The sequence below is a fragment of the Corythoichthys intestinalis genome, chromosome 3 (assembly GCF_030265065.1).
Source record: "Corythoichthys intestinalis isolate RoL2023-P3 chromosome 3, ASM3026506v1, whole genome shotgun sequence".
In the NCBI taxonomy this organism is placed as follows: Eukaryota; Metazoa; Chordata; class Actinopteri; order Syngnathiformes; family Syngnathidae; genus Corythoichthys; species Corythoichthys intestinalis.
The window spans coordinates 53,879,330-53,900,723 of NC_080397.1; the positions used below are offsets into that span (position 1 = coordinate 53,879,330).

The 21,394-nt window shown below is 39.2% G+C and overlaps 1 protein-coding gene across 3 annotated transcripts in view; it reads left to right on the forward strand.

Moving 5' to 3' along the window:
• The first annotated feature begins 11,882 nt into the window (after positions 1-11,882).
• Positions 11,883-21,394, forward strand: part of slc14a2 (solute carrier family 14 member 2) — a 42,412-nt gene continuing 32,900 nt past the window's right edge. For 2 of the 3 annotated variants that reach the window (XM_057831497.1, XM_057831498.1), the window contains exon 1: positions 19,545-19,643. In XM_057831497.1, coding sequence (XP_057687480.1) covers positions 19,620-19,643 — 24 coding nt within the window. In that variant the 5' untranslated portion in view covers positions 19,545-19,619. Of the gene's footprint in view, positions 12,079-19,544; positions 19,644-21,394 lie in introns of those variants that run through there. The other variant, XM_057831500.1, reaches the window with a different exon arrangement.

The following is a 21,394-nucleotide window of genomic DNA, read 5'->3' on the forward strand; positions in this document are numbered from 1 at the left end:
AGTCTCCCAAATCGGAATTCATGCAGCAAATACGTTATCAAAAAAAACGAGAGACGCTACGGTAGCGGTGCAGCTGTGCGTTTTTAGCACTTACAGTGGGGCAAATAAGTATTTAGTCAACCACTAATTGTGAAAGTTCTCCCACTTGAAAATATTTGAGACGCCTGTAATTGTCAACATGGGTAAACATCAACCAAGAGAGACAGAATGTGGAAACAAAAAAAACAAAACAGAAAATCACATTGTTTGATTTTTAAAGAATTTATTTGCAAATCATGGTGGAAAATAAGTATTTGGTCTAAACCAAAAGTTCATCTCAATACTTTGTTATATACCCTTTGTTGGCAATAACGCAGGCCAAACGTTTTCTGTAACTCTTCACAAGCTTTTCACACACTGTTGCCGGTATTTTGGCCCATTCCTCCATGCAGATCTCCTCTAGAGCAGTGATGTTTTGGGGCTGTCGTTGGGCAACAAGGACTTTCAACTCCCTCCTCACCCCGTGGCGTCAAAATGATAACAAGAACGGGGAGCAAAAATCCCAGAACCACGCGGGGGGACCTAGTGAATGACCTACAGAGAGCTGGGACCACAGTAACAAAGGCTACTGTCAGTAACACAATGCGCCGCCAGGGACTCAAATCCTGCACTGCCAGACGTGTCCCCCTGCTGAAGAAAGTACACGTCCAGGCCCGTCTGCGGTTCGCTAGAGAGCATGATGATTCAAAAGAGGACTGGGAGAATGTGTTATGGTCAGATGAAACCAAAATAGAACTTTTTGGGTTGAAACACAGGTTCTCTCGTTTGGAGGAAAAAGAATACTGAATTGCACCATACCCACTGTGAAGCATGGGGGTGGAAACATCATGCTTTGGGGCTTTTTTTCTGCAAAGGGACCAGGATGACTGATCTGTGTAAAGGAAAGAATGAGTAGGGCCATGTATCGAGAGTTTTTGAGTGAAAATCTCCTTCCATCAACAAGGGCATTGAAGATGAGACGTGGCTGGGTCTTTCAGCATGGCAATGATCCCACACACACAGCAAGGGCAATAAAGGAGTGGCTTCGTAAGAAGCATTTCAATGTCCTGGAGTGGCCTAGCCAGTCTCCAGGTCTCAACCCCATAGAAAATCTGCGGAGGGAGTTGAAAGTCCGTGTTGCCCAACGACAGCCCCAAAACATCACTGCTGTAGAGGAGATCTGCATGGAGGAATGGGCCAAAATACCAGCAACAGTGTGTGACAAGCTTGTGAGGAGTTACAGAAAACGCCCCACTATAGCTTGCATTGAACATGGCTTTTGGGGAAGGGCCGGGCTTGACAACAGTCATAAAAAAATAAAAATGAAAAATCAACATTTCCTACACGGCCGAGTCCTGGCAAACTGCCCGTATGTGTGTGTGACATGCACGGACAGTGTGTGCATGCTATCGATTCATATAAACTTTAAATATAAGCATAAAACGGGGATTATTTATGTCTGTTATTTGTGTCCTCTTTTTGAAAAGCAAAATATGATACCCCTGGAATGACGGATGACAGCCAGCATGTGTGGCCATTTGTTTTGCCGCTTCTGCGCATACGGGTCTTCTTGATCAGCGCGTGTCGGACTGCGAATTAGTGCGCATGCGTAATACTTGAATGGTCTCAATGGACAGAGGCAGTCTGAACGGGCACGCCAAAAAAAAAGACACATGACAAAAAAATCGGATTTGTGCATTAAGACCTGTAGTATGAACCTAGCCTAAGCAGTGGTGAAAGTCGGCCAGAACGGTCAGGAACGCAGTTCCGGTATAAGATTCAGGGCAGGAATGCTGTACTGGTATACGGTGCATTGATGACATGTGATCAGCAGAGATAGCTAGCTCTGATTGGTTCAAATGTGCATGTTTTCTGGAACAGCAAAAAAAAAAAAAAAAAGTTGATGCAACAAAAAAAAGGGCAATGCAACATAAAATGGATCAAATCTTTAAGAGCAAGAAAAGAGTTGAGGAGGCTTATTTATCATATTTAGTTTTATTTGCTCTGATGGGGAGGTTCAGAACATCTTAGCTGTCAATGTGCACTTTGGACTTGTATTTGTTCATTTAAGTTCGGCAATTTATTCATTTCCTTATGATTTAAAAAAAGTCAATAGTGCGTGATCTTCAAAATATATTCCATTTCACTCTGCATAATATAAGTCATTTGTACTTATTTTTCTGAATGTATGTTACTTATATGTTCATTATAGGGTTGTTCCGATCATGTTTTTTTGCTCCCGATCCCATCCCGATCGTTTTAGTTTGAGTATCTGCCAATCCCGATATTTCCCGATCCGATTGCTTTTTTTTGCTCCCGATTCAATTCTAATCATTCCCGATAATTTTTCCCGATCATATACATTTTGGCAATGTATTAAGAAAATAATGAATAAAACTCGGACGAATATATACATTCAACATACAATACATAAGCACTGTATTTGTTTATTATGACAATAAATCCTCAAGATGGCATTTACATTATTAACATTCTTTCTGTGAGAGGGATCCACAGATAGAAAGACTTGTGACTGTATATTGTGACTAAATATTGCCATCTAGTGTATATGTTGAGCTTCCAGTAAATGATACTGCAGCCATGCCCCAATGCATGATGGGAAGTGGAACCATGATGGGAAGTAAAACCATGACTGTGCGCCGTGCTACCAATGGATATATCTTCTCTGCTTTGGTAAATCACTTAAGATGTTAAGACAGAGATCTATTGCCACCTTGCTTCCCCACATTGCTTCCCATGATAGTTCTAATCATGGAGAGAGGTATTGCAAGGTTTTAACCAATTGAAGAAAGGCTACCAAAGGCTGCCAAAATTCACTTTACTCATTTTGCGCTGCCTTATATCTCTCTGTATAAGTATAACGGCGTCATTACAGATTAAGCGCAACAATGAGTGAGAGGGTCGTGCAACGCGTATAGTAATAGCATGAAATTTTTTATCGTGACACATTTTTTAATAAAATAATTGCCGCCGTTATCGGGATATTTTTGATAACCCTACCTTAAACCTAAACTAAAGACTCTGGATGAGTGTAACATATTATGTCTGTAACGTTAAATAGAATTAGAAAACGATTTAATTAATATATATATATTAAAAAAGGGCATGGCCTATATTTTTTTGCCGATTCCGAGCCGATCGATCGGGACATCTCTAGTTCATTATTTAAAAAAAGAAAGCAAAAGTAAATGTTGACATTAACTTCAATTTTAATATACATCATGTGTTCTTAAATGGTAGTTAAAATTTAGATTTGGCATTTAGTATGTGAGGAAATGAGGGAAAATAAAAATTAGGAGATGGAGGTTGGGGTTAATGCTGTTTTTGTTAACTTTTAATTTGCAAATAATTGAAAAAAAAATACAATTTTGAATGAAAATCAGTTTTTGTATGTGTTATAGAAATAACTGTGCCAAAACAGTTTTCTTTGCATTTCAGTAGTTTTAGAAGGATTGACCGATAAAAAAAAAAGGACGAAAAATAAATAAATAAATAAATAAATATTAGGGCTGGCAAAATTATGGCGTTAGCGCACGGTAATTAATTTTTTAAATTAATCACGTTAAAATATTTGACGCAATTAATGCACATGTCCCGCTCAGAAAGTATTCTGCCTTTTGGTAAGTTTTACAGCAAGGCTTTTTTTGCTGTCCAACAGCGAACTCTTGTGGTCGCTTTGCGACATGGTTTATTATTTTCTTGCCAGTTCATTATGGTTGCACGACGTCTCGGGCTGATAATGTTGTGCTTATATGATCCTTGGACAAGATTTGTCCGTAAGTATGGTTGTTGTAAAGAATGTACATATTATGTTAGTAAGCGAAATGTTATATTTTTTGTATGAGACGCTTTTTGTTTATGTTTAGTGAACCTGTATAGCGTGCTAAGCTAACGTTGTTGCTAATGCAATGCTTGTGTACTTTTATTTTGTAGTTTTACGACGGTCTAAAGAGGACAATGGTTTGAGGCCATTTTATTAATAAATCAGATGAAAAAGGAAGAAGTCTCATTTTTAAGGCGTTGTTCACTAGCTGTCTAGGTTTGGAAAAAGTAGACGCTTCGGAGTGAGGACAGCATAGACAGATTTAAATGACAGTAGAGTGAAATCCCCACTACAGTCCTTATGTACCGTATGTTGAATGTATATATCCATCTTGTGTTTTATCTTTCCATTCCAACAATTTATTTTACAGAATATATATATAATTTACAGAAAAATATGGCATATTTTATAGATGGTTTGAATTGCGATTAATTGCGATTAATTACGATTAATTAATTTTTAAACTGTAATTAACATTAACACATTAAAAATGTTAATCGTTTGACAGCCCTAATAAATATATATATATATATATATATATATATATATATATATATATATATATATATACCTTCACGTCAGGGAGTTCCGGCAAGAAATTCTAGCCACTTTCACACCTGTGCCTAAGTCAAATACTTCATTTTTTACAGTGCTTTAAAGACGCCACATGAACAGGCTGGCGTGATCATAGAACGGCAAATTCACGTCTGATTGTTATATTGTATTCATGTGATAATTGTTGCGACGTCACATTCGTGAAATTGGTAGCGCTACTCTTGGCATTGTTGGGGGGGGGGGATCTAATATGTTGAACAAAGAGGAAAAATGTAACGACTCCTGTGTAGCCCAAAGTAGCAGAGTGAGAGTAGTGTTTTTTTCTTCACAAATCTACTCAAGTAAAAAAGTATGGCTTATAGTAAAACTACTCTTACAACTACATTTTTTCTCAAAAGAAGTTTTTTTTTCCCAAAAACTTCAATTAATCATCAATTGTCATCAATTGTCATTAATCATCAATTAATTGTAACGAAGTACATGTAACGCTTTACCACACACCTCTGCTCATTCTGATACCATTCAATCAGCCTACCATGCATGTTAATGGGATGTGGGATTAAGAATTAAGATTAAGATGCATAAGAATGTCTGAATATGTTCCGAATAAGGCTTCGAAAAGGGGGCAAATAGTAACAAGATGCACACAAACACACACAGATGGAGATGTGGCCGGGCGTCTAGCCAGATGCTTGGAGAGAAGGAAACTCACATTCTTGTGATGGGGAGTCATCCAGTATCAGGTTCCATAGGCGCTCACTACAGCGCCCCCCATCCCTCTCCCCCTACACACCACACATATTTGCGGCCCCTTCAAAGTGTGCCGTCTGCATGAAAACACCAGTGCCTCCAGTCCACTAATCTTGTCAGATCTTTTGCGGAGTGTCTGGTATTTGCGCCACTTTGTCAGACTGGTTTCATTTGTACGCGTGAGAAAGAACCTATATGAATGCCTAGCTGGGTTTGGGGTCTCGGGCAGGTAAAAGGGACGGTAGAGTGAAATAAAATTGATACTTCCTATCTTTTTTCACCAGATGTCAGCATCAGATCGCCGCACCATGTAAGCAAACGTCGCATCAAGTGTTGGGCCCTCTAGTGGTCAAACAGCATCAAGACATGTCATGTTTGTTTTTTTTTGTTTGTTTGTTTTTGTTTTTTGTTTTTAAGAAAGGCCACCCTACCCATGCCATTCTCCAGACCTGGGGCAGGGGTGGCCAAGTCCAGTCCTCGAGAGCCCCTATCCAGCTTGTTTTCAATGTCTCCCTCCTTTAATACACCTGAATCAAATGATCAGCTCATCCTCAAGCTCTGCAGGAGCCTGATAATGAACCTGAACTTGGACACCCCTGCTTTAGACAATAAACTGAACTGGTAAATAACAAATACATAATTTAACAGACATCTTTCATTCATTTTCCTCTATGAGTTTATTGAAATTTGGGGTTTTCACTTGGATTTTTTTTTTTTTTTGTCATCAATTTTATTAACTTGGAACCAGGGTTGTCAACAGACTTGCAGGGACCCGGGGAAAAGAGACCATTATAGGGCCCCCCACCCCACCACACCCCTGGCACATGCTTGTCACGACAACATACGCAGTACTTTTAACGCTTTGCAAGCAATGACAGTGTAAATTTTCCATTTGTTTAATTTGAGATGGACAGTTAAAATTTAACAGATCATATTGTGATGTGACACAATATAAACAAACCATTTCCATCTATTGTCCCATGTAGGCTACAATACAATACAACTGAGAGTGCTATGCCTACCTGCTAAACAACAAAAACAGTATAACTAAACGTCCTGTGCCTGATAGGTCTTCATTACTACTAATACAACAACAACAGCATTCAAAATGAATGCAGACTGACTGACACACACTCCTTACCGATCTACGGCTGCTGCGCTGAGTGGGACCCGGGACGCGCACCCTCCTCAGGTCTGACTGTGGGCTGCCTGACAGCTCCAGGTCTCTCTCTGACAGGCTCCTCTGCTGTTCCACTGCTGCTCGTTTGTGCTGTTTCGGTGATGGATATGTATTAGCATTTGCTATAATAAACAGTGGGTTCTAAACCCAAGATAATTCCAGCCGCCAGACCCGAGTGTTCAGCCTCGCGCACATGCTCCCCACAGACTAACATTTATCTCCGATCTCCCATCACCTTCTCTCTCCTCAGCTCTCTCCGCAGCTCAACAAGCTACAAGCGGCCGGTGACAGACTCGAATCAGGCTTTAGTCAGGGTGATCGAGATCGGTCATTGTTAGCGGCTGTTGTTCACTTACCGACATCACCGTTCACAGCCAACTCTAGCCCTAATTCTCTGACTTCTTGTCCCCCTTTTGAAAAACATCATTTTTTTCTCATTCACCTCTATTATCTTCATCAGTTTTTCTTTACTGTTCTGCGCGCCCGATTTAGGACGAGCCGCCATGTTTAGAGTTTATAACAAGGATAGATTTTAATTTCCCATTTCAGGGCACGTACGTAGAGTAGCCTTGATTGCAACAGAGCGGGGGTCAAACCATTCTCTGCTAAAACAGTGGGGGAGGGGTTATGGGGGGGGCTGTTGTGCAAAAAAATATAAAAATACAGTATATATTTGAAATATTTAAAATGTCAAAAGTTTTTAAGTATATATCGAGTAGAATATAATATTTCATCAGACAATGGTTTAAATAAAAAAGATATATGTAAAATAAATTAATGGTCATTCAGGGGCTCCTATGGTCCTGAGGCCCGGGACAACATACCCGGACGCCCCTCCAACCCCACGGAGGGGGCCGAAAAGTGTCATTGCATGTAGTTGACTTTCCTATATATAAAATTTTAAAATTAAGAGTTTCCCGGTAAAATATTGTCAATAAAAGTTGTAAAGCAATAACACAACAAAAAAGATATTTTCTGGGTCAAAATTATTTTTCGAACAGATCTTGTGACTAGCACCTTAGACGGTCGTTTATTTGCTTAGCTAATACCACCCGAGGACCAAAGAGGCAAGATGGATACATTTAACTTTTTCAAATATAAGCTTTCAAAAGCGACAACAACTACTGAACAGGCACCAAGGATTGAAAATGTGGACCATGAAATGCCAGAGACCACCGTCAAAATGGTGAGCACAGTTTGAATTTGCCCAACTAAAGACGCTAATTGTACAACAGCCACCACCGGTGTCTTGCCAATGTAGTTACCCCCATCAAAAATTGTATCCTCTGGCCGCGGGATCGCACACACACACATTCGCTATGAGTCAGGACTGTTATGGATTAGTTATGATCAGGACTAATCTTGGTCCATTATTCTCTGCAAAACTGATTCCTGGGATGTCTGGCATGACGCTGTCTTTAGGTCATGCCACAGCATCTCAATGGGGGTCAAGTCTGGACTTTGACTTGGCCACTCCAGAACGTGTATTTTCAAAATTCATTTACTTCTGTGTTTTGGATTATTGTGTTGTTGCAGCATCCATCCTCTTTTTAGCTTCAACTGTCTGACAGACGGCCTCAGGTTTTCTGGCAAAACATCCTGATAAACTTTTGAATTCATTTTTTCATTCATGATCGCAAGTTGTCCAAGCCCTGAGGCAGTAAAACAGCCCCAAATCATGATGCTCCCCAAACACGCTTCATGGTGGGGATGAGGTGTTGATGTTTCTGAGCTGTTCCATTTTCCCTCAAAGCCCAAAGTCATGATACTCTCTCCACCATGCTTCACGCTGGTGATGAGTTGTTGATGTTGGTGAGCTGTTCTATTTTTCCTCCACACATGATGTTCTGTGTTACTCCCAAACAATTCAACTTTGGTTTCATCAGTCCACAAAGTATTTTGCCAAAACGTCTGTGGAGTTTCCAAGTCCCTTTTTGCGAACATTAAATGAGAAACAATGTTTATTTTAGGGAGCAGTGGCTTCCTCCGTGGAGTCCTCCCATGAACACCACTCTTGGCCATAGTTTTACATATAGTTGATGTGCGCACAGATTTCTGTAAGTCTCTGTAAGGCAGACACTCTAGGGTTCTTTTTTACCTCTCTGAGTATTCTACACTGAACTCTTGGCATAATCTTTGGTGGACGGCCGCTCCTTGGGAGAGAAGCAACAGTGCCAAACTCTCTCCATTTGTCGACAACTTCTCTGACTGTCGATTGATGGACATCCAGACTTTTAGAGATGGTTTTGTATCCTTTCCCAGCTTTATACAAATCAACAATCCTTGATTGCAGGTCTTCAGACAGCTCTTTTGACTGAGCCATGATGCACATCAGACAATGCTTCTCATCAAGACAATTCGTACCAGGTGTGTGTTTTATAGTGGGCAGGGCAGCTTTAAACCACTCATCAGTGATTGGTCACACACCTGACTTAAAATTGTTTGGTAAAAAATTTTTTCAATTGCTCTTTAAAGGCCGAGTTATACTTCTGCGTCAGACCTACGCCGTCAAGGAAGAATCGAGTTACGACCCTACGCCGTAGCCTGACGCGCACCTCTCGATTTTTCTAACCTTCGCGTCGCGTAGACGCGTAGACGTAGCGAAAACGGACTGTGATTGGTCCGCTCAGACTGTTGTTTCCGGGCGAAAACACCGCCATTGTAGAATAGAATCAAACATTATTTTCTACACGCAAAAATGCACCAAGCCGACGGGAGTATCATCGAAGAGCAAGTCTCGTCAAGAAATTATTATTGTGACTGCCAAATGGCAAGTTCGGCGATCGAAAAAATAAATAAATGGAAGAACCACCGAGACGTGGGTGGTCGGAATCGAGTGGCCACACGAAGCGGTGACACAGTCGGCCAAAAACTGCCAACTTGTTATCACTTTATGTCATATTTTTGGTTGGTGCACTTCATCATTTACTGTGTACATATGTTTCAAGTATATGAAGAATAAAGCACAGATTTGGTGTCAAAAGAGTTATTTTGATCTTTAATTTTCAATAACAGACAGTTCACACACACAATACATCATCACTGATTGAGAGTGCCTCGGTGCTTTTTATGATAACCTTAAAATCAAGCCTCCCAACGCAGTTTGGGAAGTTCCCTAGACGCCAGAAATCTGCTATGGCTTCCCACTGGCTGGTTGTAGAACACGGCAAACAAATCAGGCTGGAGGGCTTTGCAGACCTTGAACGCAGTGCTCGATGTCAGTTTGAAGCTAGCCGCCACAGCTAGCTCTCTCCACCCGAGTCTAAAACTCTCTGTGCGGCATCAAAAGTCGGCCAGACCGCCTCGAAACCGTCTTCTGCGTCGCCTGCCCGTCAACATTTGTATGTTCAATATTTATTCAGTGTTGATGAGCAGAATATTTACTTTCAAGAGTTCCATCTTGCATTGTTTATTTTTTCTCCGACTAGCGGAAGTAAACAAGCATGCCCCAAAACCGTACAAACATAACGCCACATCCCTCTAGTGGCTTGGCGGTGAATTACAGAGCAACGCGTCCCCTCACCGCAGAACTATCGAATGTCGAATGACGCCGTAGTCGCTACGCCGTCACCGCAACGCGGGAGTATAACTCAGGCTTAAGTCTCCTTCGGCAGAGGGTTCACTTCCTTATTTTTCCCCCTTCTGTCATTGTTTGCATACTATCTTTATTAAAATATGAAAACCTATGATTGTTTGGGTGGTTTTAGTTAAAGCAGACGTTATGTTTTTCGCCTGTGTGATTTTGACAAAGATCATATCACATTTGATGGTGATTTTATGCAGAAATGTGAGAAATTTCGAAAGGTACAGATACTTTTTAATGCCACTGTAATTAGTCTTTGTTTGCCGTTTTATGTTGTTGTGTTGTTGTTTTTTTGTTTTGTTTTGGGTTGATCTGAATTGGCTTTTCATAACAATAATGTTACAGTGATTAGTTATACAAACACAATTAAAAAAAAAGTTTTGTTTTGTGTCTTTGAGGGTTATTATCTGGGTAGGGGGCACCATCAGATTTTTCAGTTTAGGGCACCCAAAGGAGTTGCGGTGGCCATGTCACTCACATTAATGCTGCACGAGATTTTGGTTATGAAACACCATGAGTCCTACTTAGCACAATGATTATATAACGATCGGAGATAATGCAAACACTAACATTCCGGTTTTGTTGTTGATTTCAGTTTGATAATGCATTCATTTTTAGCAGTAGCCCAGTGTAACCCTGCCTAAAAGGCGGGCTTCAGTCAATCAACAATGTTGGGAAAGTTTTCTTCAAGTTATACTCTGTATACCAATGTATATATATATATATATATATATATATATAAAACAAAAAAATATATATATATATATATAAACTAGCCGGCCACTTTATTAGGTACACCATGCTAGTAATGGGTTGGACCCCCTTGTGCCTTCAGAACTGCCTCAATTTTCGTGGCATGGATTCAACAAGGTGCTGGAAGCATTCCTCAGAGAGTTTGGTCCATATTGACATGATGGCATCACACAGTTGGTGCAGATTTGTTGGCTGCGCATCCATGATACGAATCTCCCGTTCCACCACATCGCAAAGATGCTCTATTGGATTGAGATCTGGTGACTGTGGAGGCCATTTGAGTACAGTGAACTCATTGTCATGTTCAAGAAACCAGTCTGAGATGATTCCATGGCGCATTATCCTGCTGAAAGTAGCCATCAGAAGTTTGGTACATTGTGGTCATAAAGGGATGGACATGGCCAGCAACAATACTCAGGTAGGCTGTGGCGTTCCAATGATGTTCCAATGATGGCACCAAGGGGTCCAAGAGTGCCAAGAAAATATTCCTCACACCATTACACCATCACCACCAGCCTGAACCGTTGATACAAGTCAGGATGGATCCATGTTGTTGACGCCAAATTCTGACTCTACCATCAGAATGTCGCAGCAGAAATCGAGACTCATCAGACCAGGCAACGTTTTTCCAATCTTTTATTGTCCAATTTCGATGAGCTTGTGCAAGTTGTAGCCTCAGTTTCCTGTTCTTAGCTGAAAGGAGCGGCACCCGGCATGGTCTTCTGCTGCTGTAGCCCATCTGCCTCAAAGTTTGACGTACTGCGTTCAGAGATGCTCTTCTGCCTACCTTGGTTGTAACGGGTGGTTATTTGAGTCACTGTTGCCTTTCTATCAGCTCGAACCAGTCTGGCCATTCTCCTCTGACCTCTGACAGAACTGTCGCTCACTGGATATTTTTTCTTTTTCGGACCATTCTCTGTAGACCCTAGATCAGCAGTTTCTAAAATACTCAGACCAGCCCTTCTGGCACCAACAACCATGCCACGTTCAAAGTCACTCAAATCACCTTTCTTCCCCATATTGATGCTCGGTTTGAACTGCAGGAGATTGTCTTAAACCATGCCTACATGCCTAAATGCACTGAGTTGCCGCCAAGTGATTGGCTGAATAGAAATTAAGTGTTAACGAGCAGTTGGACAGGTGTACCTAATAAAGTGGCCGGTGAGTGTGGATATATACACACAGTATATGGACTTCAAAACCTATTGACCTGACACTTCGGCATTATTTGCGTCACGCCGTCCCATAGGGGGCTGTACCAAAGTCTGCTTCATTTAGTTGTAGTAGGTTGGAGTCCGCACATGCAGCGAGGATTTAAACCAGATTTTTTTTAAATATACGAAAGCTGTATCGCACACAAACAGGAATCAGGAGTGATTTGTTCGAGGATTCAAGGTAATTATTATATTTTTCGTGCTATGCATGCATTTTGAAACGTTGTGAAAAAATATATGGGAGAAAATAGCGGCTACAGCATTGGCATTATACTTCGCAATATTTACGTAAAATAACTGCTAAGTGCCCGGTTTTTTGCTTTTACCAAGAATCGAGACTGTTTTACTTCCATATCTACAAGGAATTCAGGGATTTAGGCATTTATTCACAACAATTTTCAACGCAAAAAGCTCTTTGTGTTACAAATGGGGCGACCACAGTGACTAAACTAGAGGCACATTTGACATATTTATGTAAAACAAACTGCTAACTGCACATTTTTTTGCTTTTAACCAAGAATCAAGACTGTTTTACGCCCATGTTTATAAAGAATTAAGGGATTTAAGCATTTATTCACAAGAATTTTCAACGCAAAAAGCTCTTTGTGTTACGAAGGGGGAGACCACAGTGACTTAAAGACGAGCAGCACATTCGACATATTTACGTAAAAAACTGCTAATTGCCCGTTTTTTTTGGGGTGCTTTTAACCAAGAATCGACCGTAGTATGTGCACACAACTTTTGTTTTATCCAGATTTCCATTAGGCAGCTTTTTAAAATGGAATTTGCAATGAAGCAGTCCTGGGTCATCATCCTCACTCATCGTGGCTGGCTGCATTTTGTCCTGCATTGCCGTGCAGAGAATGTAAACAAACTTAGTGTGAGTGGTAAATTGTAGGGTTGTTCCGATCATGTTTTTTTGCTCCCGATCCGATCCCGATCGTTTTAGTTTGAGTATCTGCCGATCCCGATATTTCCCGATCCAATTGCTTTTTTTTTTTTTTTTGCTACCGATTCAATTCCAATCATTCCCGATACATTTTCCCGATCATATACATTTTGGCAATGCATTAAGAAAAAAATGAATAAAACTCGGACGAATATATACATTCAACATACAGTACATAAGTACTGTATCTGTTTATTATGACAATAAATCCTCAAGATGGCATTTACATTATTAACATTCTCTCTGTGAGAGGGATCCACGGATAGAAAGACTTGTAATTCTTAAAGGATAAATGTGACTTTGTATATTGTGACTAAATATTGCCATGTAGTGTATTTGTTGAGCTCTAAGTAAATGATACTGTAGCCATTTAATTGTTGTGCCCAAATGCATGATGGGAAGTGCACCCATGTGCGTAGAGGTACCAATTGATAAATCTTCTCTGCGTTGGAAAAATAACATAGAGTATTAAGAAAAAGATCAATTACTATCTTTCATCCCCACATTGCTTCCCACGATATTTCTAATCGTAGGGAGAGGGAATGTAAGGCTTTAGCCAATTAAAAAAAGGCTCCACAGGCTGCCAAAGTTCATTCTACTCATTTTACGCTGCCTTTTAGCTCTTTATATAGGTAAAACGGCGCCATTACAGATTGAACACGACAATGCGTGAGTGGGTCGTGCAGCGCATGTGTTAATTGCATTAAATATTTTAACGTGACAAATTTTTTAGAAAATTAATTAACGCCGGTAACGGGATAAATTTGATAACCCTACCTTAAGCCTAAACTAAAGACTCTGGATGAGTGTAACATATTATGTATGTAACGTTAAATACAATTAGAAAACGATTGAATTAAAAAATATATATATATTAAAAAAAGGCATGTCCGACATTTTTTTGCCGATTCCGATACTTTGAAAATGACATGATCGGACCCGATCGATCGGCATCATGATCGATCAGGACCTCTCTAGTAAATTGCGTTTTTTTTTTTTTTTTAATGCGTTAATATTTCCAGATTAATCATGGTCGTTAACGCGTTATTGTTGACAAGCCTAATTAAAACCCCTCTCAATGTGTTCGTTTTAATAAAATTTGTAAAATTTTCAATCAAAAAATAAACTAGTAGCTCGCCATTGTTGACGTCGCCGAGCGGTGACGTCACATGGGCTCCCTGCCGTTCTTCCACAGTGTCTTTAACTAAGTAAGGTAGTGATTGAAATACACCACAAGGTGTCAATGGCGAGTTTTAAATTACTTAGAAATCAAGCCAATTAATGTGTTTTGTCCCTCGACTGACGCCGTAGTTCCCTGCTTCCGTACTTCACGGTCATTTGAGTGCTGGCTTCACAACGTACACATCTCTGATAGTTTGTATATTGTGACTAAATATTGCCATCCAGTGTATTTGTTGAGCTAAACGAAATGTTTGAATAGAGTTTGACCAAAGTCTGAGTAAGTTTTATGTGTATTTTGCAGAGCTATTTTGCTTGGGAATGCCAGTTCTCTTTGCATTACTGTTTAACTGTGTGAGAATAGGACCTTATTAATACAGATTGAAGCGCTTTTCTTTTTGTGAACAATACTTTTTTTGAGAGATAGAAATATTGTTTTTGTTGTGCTTTCACTAAATGATACTTATGTTTGTTGTGAAGGAGTTGCCGAAGCTTATGCCAATAAACAGTCCAATGAACACCTATGTCCACTTGCCGTTCTCTGCCTCTTAGCTCTCAATGTGCAAAAAAAACGGCATCATTGTAATATGTTTGAGGCAATGCATGAGCGGGTCATTCCGCGCATGCATTAAATGCTTAAATATTTTAACGTGATTAATAAAAAAAATTAATTACCGCCCATTAACGCGATAAATTTGCCAGCACTAATTTTGCTATCTGGGTTGAGTGTCATAAAATGACATGGAAGTGACGCAAAATAAACTCATTGCCTGCCACTGACAATATCCAATTCACTTATGCTGGAAGGACTGGCTGTAAATCTTCCAGAGCTATTGACGGTGCTTGATGTCCAATCCATTTTGACTGGGAAGGGCGAATAAATGAATGTTCGCTTGCATCAGTGACATTAATGCAAGTGAGTGAACAATGGCACCTTTTATCAATGGTGAGCAGTTAGGGTTGCCACCTGTCCCTTAAAATAAGGAACGATCCGAAATTGGGAATTAAATGCTGCGTTCCGTATTGAACTAATACAGAATATAAATGAATAGATACATTTCTATGCACTTTAGGAGTTTTGGGGATGTCTCTTTTTTTCTCTGACTGTACAGCTCGGGCACGAAGGGGGCGTCCCATATTTCTTATTTCCGAAAGGTGGCAACTAGAGATGTCCCGATCGATCGGCATTTATATATTTTTTTTAATTAAATCGTTTTCTAATTGTATTTAACGTTACAGACATAATGTGTTACACTCTTCCAGAGTCTTTAGTTTAAGCTTAAGGTAGGGTTATCAAATTTATCGCGTTAATGGCGAAAATTAATATTTTTTACATTTATCACGTTACAATATTTAACGCAATTAACGCATGCGCTGCACGACCCACTCACGCATTGTCGCGTTCAATCTATAATGGCGCCGTTTTACCCATACAGTATACAGAGCTAAAAGGCAGCGTAAAATGAGTCGAGAGAATTTTGGCAGCCTTTGGAGCCTTTTTTTTAAAAGGCTAAAGCCTTACAATCCCTCTCCCAACGATTAGAATAATCGTGGGAAGCAATGTGGGGAAGAAAGGTAGTAATTGATCTTTTTCTTAACACCCTATGTTATTTCCCAACGCAGAGAAGATATATCAATTGGTACCACGACACACAGTCATGGTTGCACTCCCCATCATGCATTTGGGCAGAAGTTAAATGGCTACAGTATCATTTACTGAAAGCTCAACAAATACACTCGATGGCAATATTTACTCACAACATACAAAGTCACATTTATCCTTTAAGAATTACAAGTCTTTCTATCCGTGGATCCCTTTAACAGAAAAAATGTTAATAATGTTAATGTCATCTTGAGGATTTAATGTCATAATAAACAAATACAGTACTTATGTACAGTATGTTGAATGTATATATCCGTCTTATCTTTCCATTCCAACAATAATTTACAGAAAAATATGGCATATCTTTGAGATGGTTTGGATTGCAATTAATTACAATTAATCAATTTTTAAGCTGTGATTAACTCGATTAAAAATTTTAATCGTTTGACAGCACTAATAAATAAAGATGTCCCAATCGATCGGGTCCGATCACATCATTTTCAAAGTATCGGAATCGGCAAAAAAATATCGGCCATGCCTTTTTTTAATATATATATATTGTATATTTTTTAATTAAATCATTTTCTAATTGTATTTAACGTTACAAACATAATATGTTACACTCATCCAGAGTGTTTAGGCTTAAGGTATCATTATCAAATTTATCCCGATAACGGCGGTAATTAATTTTTTAAAAAATGTATCACATTAAAATATTTAATGCAATTAATGCATGCGCTGCACGACCCACTCACGCATTGTCGCGCGCAATCTGTAATGGCGTCGTTTTACCTATATAGAGAGATAAAAGGCAGCGTAATATGAGTAGAGAGAATTTTGGCAGCCTTTGGAGCCTTTTTTTAATTGACTAAAGCCTTACAATCCCTCTCCCTATGATTAGTCATATCATGGGAAGAAATGTGGGGAAGCAAGGTAGCTATTGATCTTTTTCTTAACATCTTATGTTATTTCCCAACGCAGAGAAGATATATCAATTGATAACACTACGCACAGTCATGGTTCCACTTCCCATCATGCATTTGGGCATGGCTACAGTATCATTTACTGAAAGCTCAACAAATACACTAGATGCCAATATTTAGTCACAATATACAAAGTCACAAGTCCTTCTATCCGTGGATCCCTTTCACAGAGAGAATGTTAATAATGTAAATGCCATCTTGAGGATTTATTGTCATAATAAACAAATACAGTACTTATGTACTGTATGTTGAATGTATATATTCGTCGGAGTTTTATTCATTTTTTTCTTAATGCATTGCCAAAATATATATGATCGGGAAAAATTATCGGGAATGATTGGAATTGAATCGGGAGCAAAAGAAAGCAATTGGATCGGGAAATATCGGGATCGGCAGATACTCAAATTAAAACGATCTGGATCGGATCGGGAGCAAAAAAACATGATCGGAACAACCCTAGTGGCAACCCTAGGTGAGCTGGAGTGTCTCAACTGGCTGAATTGGTCACCAATTGCAGGACACATGCAGTATAAGCAAGCAACCATTCACTCTACTAAACAATTATGTTCAATTAAACAATTACCCTTCAATTAACCATATAACTGTGGAAATCGCACACAAGCATATGCAAATTCCACACATGAAGGTTGTGATCCCGTTGCCAAAACTGTGGGGTAGGATTTGTCGTCACTGTGCTGAGTACTGCAAATCCAACTACACATAACATTCATTTGTCAATCAAATCTGAACGTTGTTTCAAGTTGGGTCATTATAGTTTTGAATGAATATCGTGATGGGAGGAGTGGATGAGCGTGTACAGCATTTGAAGGTGACAATGATAGCAATAACGCCTGTCAATTAAATGAAAGAAAATATGCCGACAGATGATCTTCTAATTTCACTACACGTGAGTGACGATAAGCCTGCAAGTTGAGCACCGTATTTGGAAAACGACCAGTATCAAAACTGAAGATGAGACCTTGTTCATATCTCATTTACAGTGGTGTGAAAAGTTATTAATTTAAATTGATTAATTAAAAAAAAAATTAATTACCGTCGTTAACGCGATAAATTTGATAGCCCTACTTTAAGCCAAAACTAGAGACTCTGGATGAGTGTAAGACATTTTGTCTGTAACGTTAAATACAATTAGAAAACGATTAAATTAAAAAATATATATATATTAAAAAAAAGGCATGTCCGATATTTTTTTTGCCGATTCCGATACTTTGAAAATGACGTGATCGGACCCGATCGATCGGGATCTTTAATTTTTACCCAGTGTGTGTTTTATAGTATGCAGGGAAGCTTTAAATCACTCATCAGTGATTGGGTGCACACCTGACTTAAAATGTTTGGTAAAAATTGGTTTCAATTGCTCTTTAAGTCTCCTTAGGCAGTGGGTTCTATAACAGCGTAACTTGCATGTACACTTTTTGCTGGGGACGGGACATTAATAAGACCAAATATATTTGGTGAACGGGGCTCAGGGTTACACTTCTCACCAAAATGAACATAATTAAGTGATAGGCTAAATGATTAATGCAAAATAAATCTGTATTGACCTATACTAACTTTCACACTGCAAATTTATAATGTCTTAATCCGATATTTTTTTGTTAAATCTAGTCAAATAATTTTCTCCCATCTTGTTTTGAGTGTTAAAAGCTAGTTAACAGATTAATGCATCAGATTCTTCTACTTACTTTAAGTAATTTTTGAGCCTATACATCTAAAAATTAGTCATTTTTCACCTAAATCAAGAAAAAATTGCTTTCAAATAATGTTTTGAACAATATTCTTGCATTAAGAACATTTGTGACAAACACGTTTTTCTTTTAAGATTAATTATCCAAACTTTTTGCTTAAATTAAGTCTGTTAATCTTATTTTTTAGCTAGCTGTTTTTCTTATGTCAAGAAATATAAGTGACTAAAATTGACTTGAAGCACTGTAGCAGATGCAAAATTAGTGGTGTGTTCCCCACCTCCACAACATTGACCTTTTTTTTTTTTTTACATTATTTACAGTGGCTGCTGCTGGCAGAAAAAAAACTTCCACTATCCCTTGTCTTCGAAGGGGGCGGGGTAGGCAGCATGTTGTGAGCCAATCAAACGTGCATGTGAGGGGAAAAAAATGGACTGGCACATTCAGCGGGTGAAAAGGGGTCAATGTAAGTCTGAACATAATGAAAGTACTGTAATTCACTTAATAATGGTAGGATCAATTATATATCCTCACAACAAAAAGGAAGACAATCTAAAATGATCTATATAACTGAAGTCATAATGCAAATAAGATTGCTTAAAAGTTGGTGGGGATAATTTCAACATCCTGAAAAGTTGGTAGTGTTATGTCCCCACCGTCCCTATGGAAACCTACGCCCTTATTTTCATGCTATCCTCAGTAAAATCTGAAAACCTATAAATGTTTGGGTGGTTTTAGTTAAAGCAGACACTGTATTTTCATCTGTGTGATTTTGACAAATATCCGATCACATTTGATAATGATTTCATGCAGAAATGTGAGAAATTCCAAAAGGTTCTGATACTTTTTCATACCACTGTAAAGTGTCTTCGCACCTTCCCAGACATGTCAAAAATCTGTAGATGAGCAAGTGACTGCTAGGTGATTTATTAAACTACTTATAATTTTGACTGACTCATTGCCTCTAGGAAAATACTGACAGTTAGCTTTCTCTGAATGACTAACGAACAACAATGTTTAATGTACAGAGCAAGAAGAAAAGAGGAAAATGAAGTGAACAAAAGTGCTGTGCGTACTCCAGCATTGTTGAGCATTATCTCACAGAGGAGACTCGGGTGTGGCAAAGATGATCAGATTGGATGATAAAATGGTGTGCTGAGAGAAGGAAAAAAATGGGTAAGAGGAAAGATTGGGAGGGCAAAAAAGTAGGTGTTGCTTTTTTGTGCACGGCTATAAAAACCCATGGCAGATTTTTCTAGAAAAGGAGTCAGCAAGCCATGAAGTTCTTGAACATTTGAACATATGCCGGGATCACATTGTACAAAGGTAAGAGGAGGACAACAAGACATGCATATTCATTTATTTAGTTTTTTTCTAACATTTTCCAATGATATTTAATGTATTACAAAGGTACAGCTAGAAATCATTTGATCATTCACTGCTAGTGGAATACATAAACCCTCAAAGTGATGAAGGTTCAGGGCTAAGCTTCTATAAATTGGTTGCTTCTGCAAAATTCAATATCAATAATCTCTAGGGACATATTTTTAACTGTTATGCAGTAAATACAATTTTAAAACAAATATTTAAAATGTGTCCACATTACATGTACAGTGGGGCAAATAAGTATTTAGTCAACCACTCTCCTACTTGAAAAGATTAGAGGCCTGTAATTGTCAACATGGGTAAACCTCAACCATGAGAGAGAGAATGCGGAAAAAAACAAAACAAAATCACATTGTTTGATTTTTAAAGAATTTATTTCCAAATTAGAGTAGAAAATAAGTATTTGGTCACCAACAAACAAGCAAGATTTCTAGCTGTCAAAAAGGTCTAACTTCTTCTAACGTGGTCTAACGAGGCGCCACTCGTTACTTGTATTAATGGCACCTGTTTTAACTCATTATCAGTATAAAAGACACCTGTCCACAAATTCAGTCAGTCACACTCCAAACTCCACTATGGCCAAGACCAAAGAGCTGTCGAACGACACACGAGACAAAATTGTAGACCTGCACCAGGCTGGGATGACTGAATCTGCAATAGTTAAAACGCTTGGTGTAAAGGATTCAACTGTGGGAGCAATTATTAGAAAATGGAAGACATACAAGACCACTCATAATCTCCCTCGATCTGAGGCTCCATGCAAGATCTCACCCCATCGCGTCAAAATGATAACAAGAACGGTGAGCAAAAATCCCAGAACCACACGTGGTGACCTAGTGAATGACCTACAGAGAGCTGGGACCACTGTAACAAAGGCTACCATCAGTGACACAATGCGCCGCCAGGGACTCAAATTCTGCACTGCCAGACGTGTCCCCCTGCTGAAGAAAGTACACGTCCAGGCCTGTCTGTGGTTCGCTACAGAGCATTTGGATGATCCAGAAGAGGACTGGGAGAATGTGTTATGGTCAGATGAAACCAAAATACAACTTTTTGGTTGAAACACAGGTTCTCGTGTTTGGAGGAGAAAAAATACTGAATTGCATCCGAAGAACACCATACCCACTGTGAAGCATGGGGGTGGAAACATCATGCTTTGGGGCTGTTTTTCTGCAAAGGGACCAGGACGACTGATCTGTGTAAAGGAAAAAATGAATGGGGCCATTTATCGAGAGATTTTGAGTGAAAATCTCCTTTCATCAGCAAGGGCATTGAAGATGAGACGTGGCTGGGTCTTTCAGCATGACAATGATCCTAAACACACAGCCAGGGCAATAAAGGTGCGGCTTCGTAAGAAGCATTTCAAGGTCCTGGAGTGGCCTAGCCAGTCTCCAGATCTCAACCCCATAGAAAATCTGTGGAGGGAGTTGAAAGTCCGTGTTGCCCAACGACAGCCCCAAAACATCACTGCTCTAGAGGAGATCTGCATGGGGGAATGGGCCAAATTACCAGCAACAGTGTGTGAAAAGCTTGTGAAGAATTTCAGAAAACGTTTGGCCTCCGTTATTGCCAACAAAGGGTACATAACAAAGTATTGAGATTAACTTTTGGTATCGACCAAATACTTATTTTCCACCATGCTTTGCAAATAAATTCTTTAAAAATCAAACAATATGATTTTCTGTTTGGTT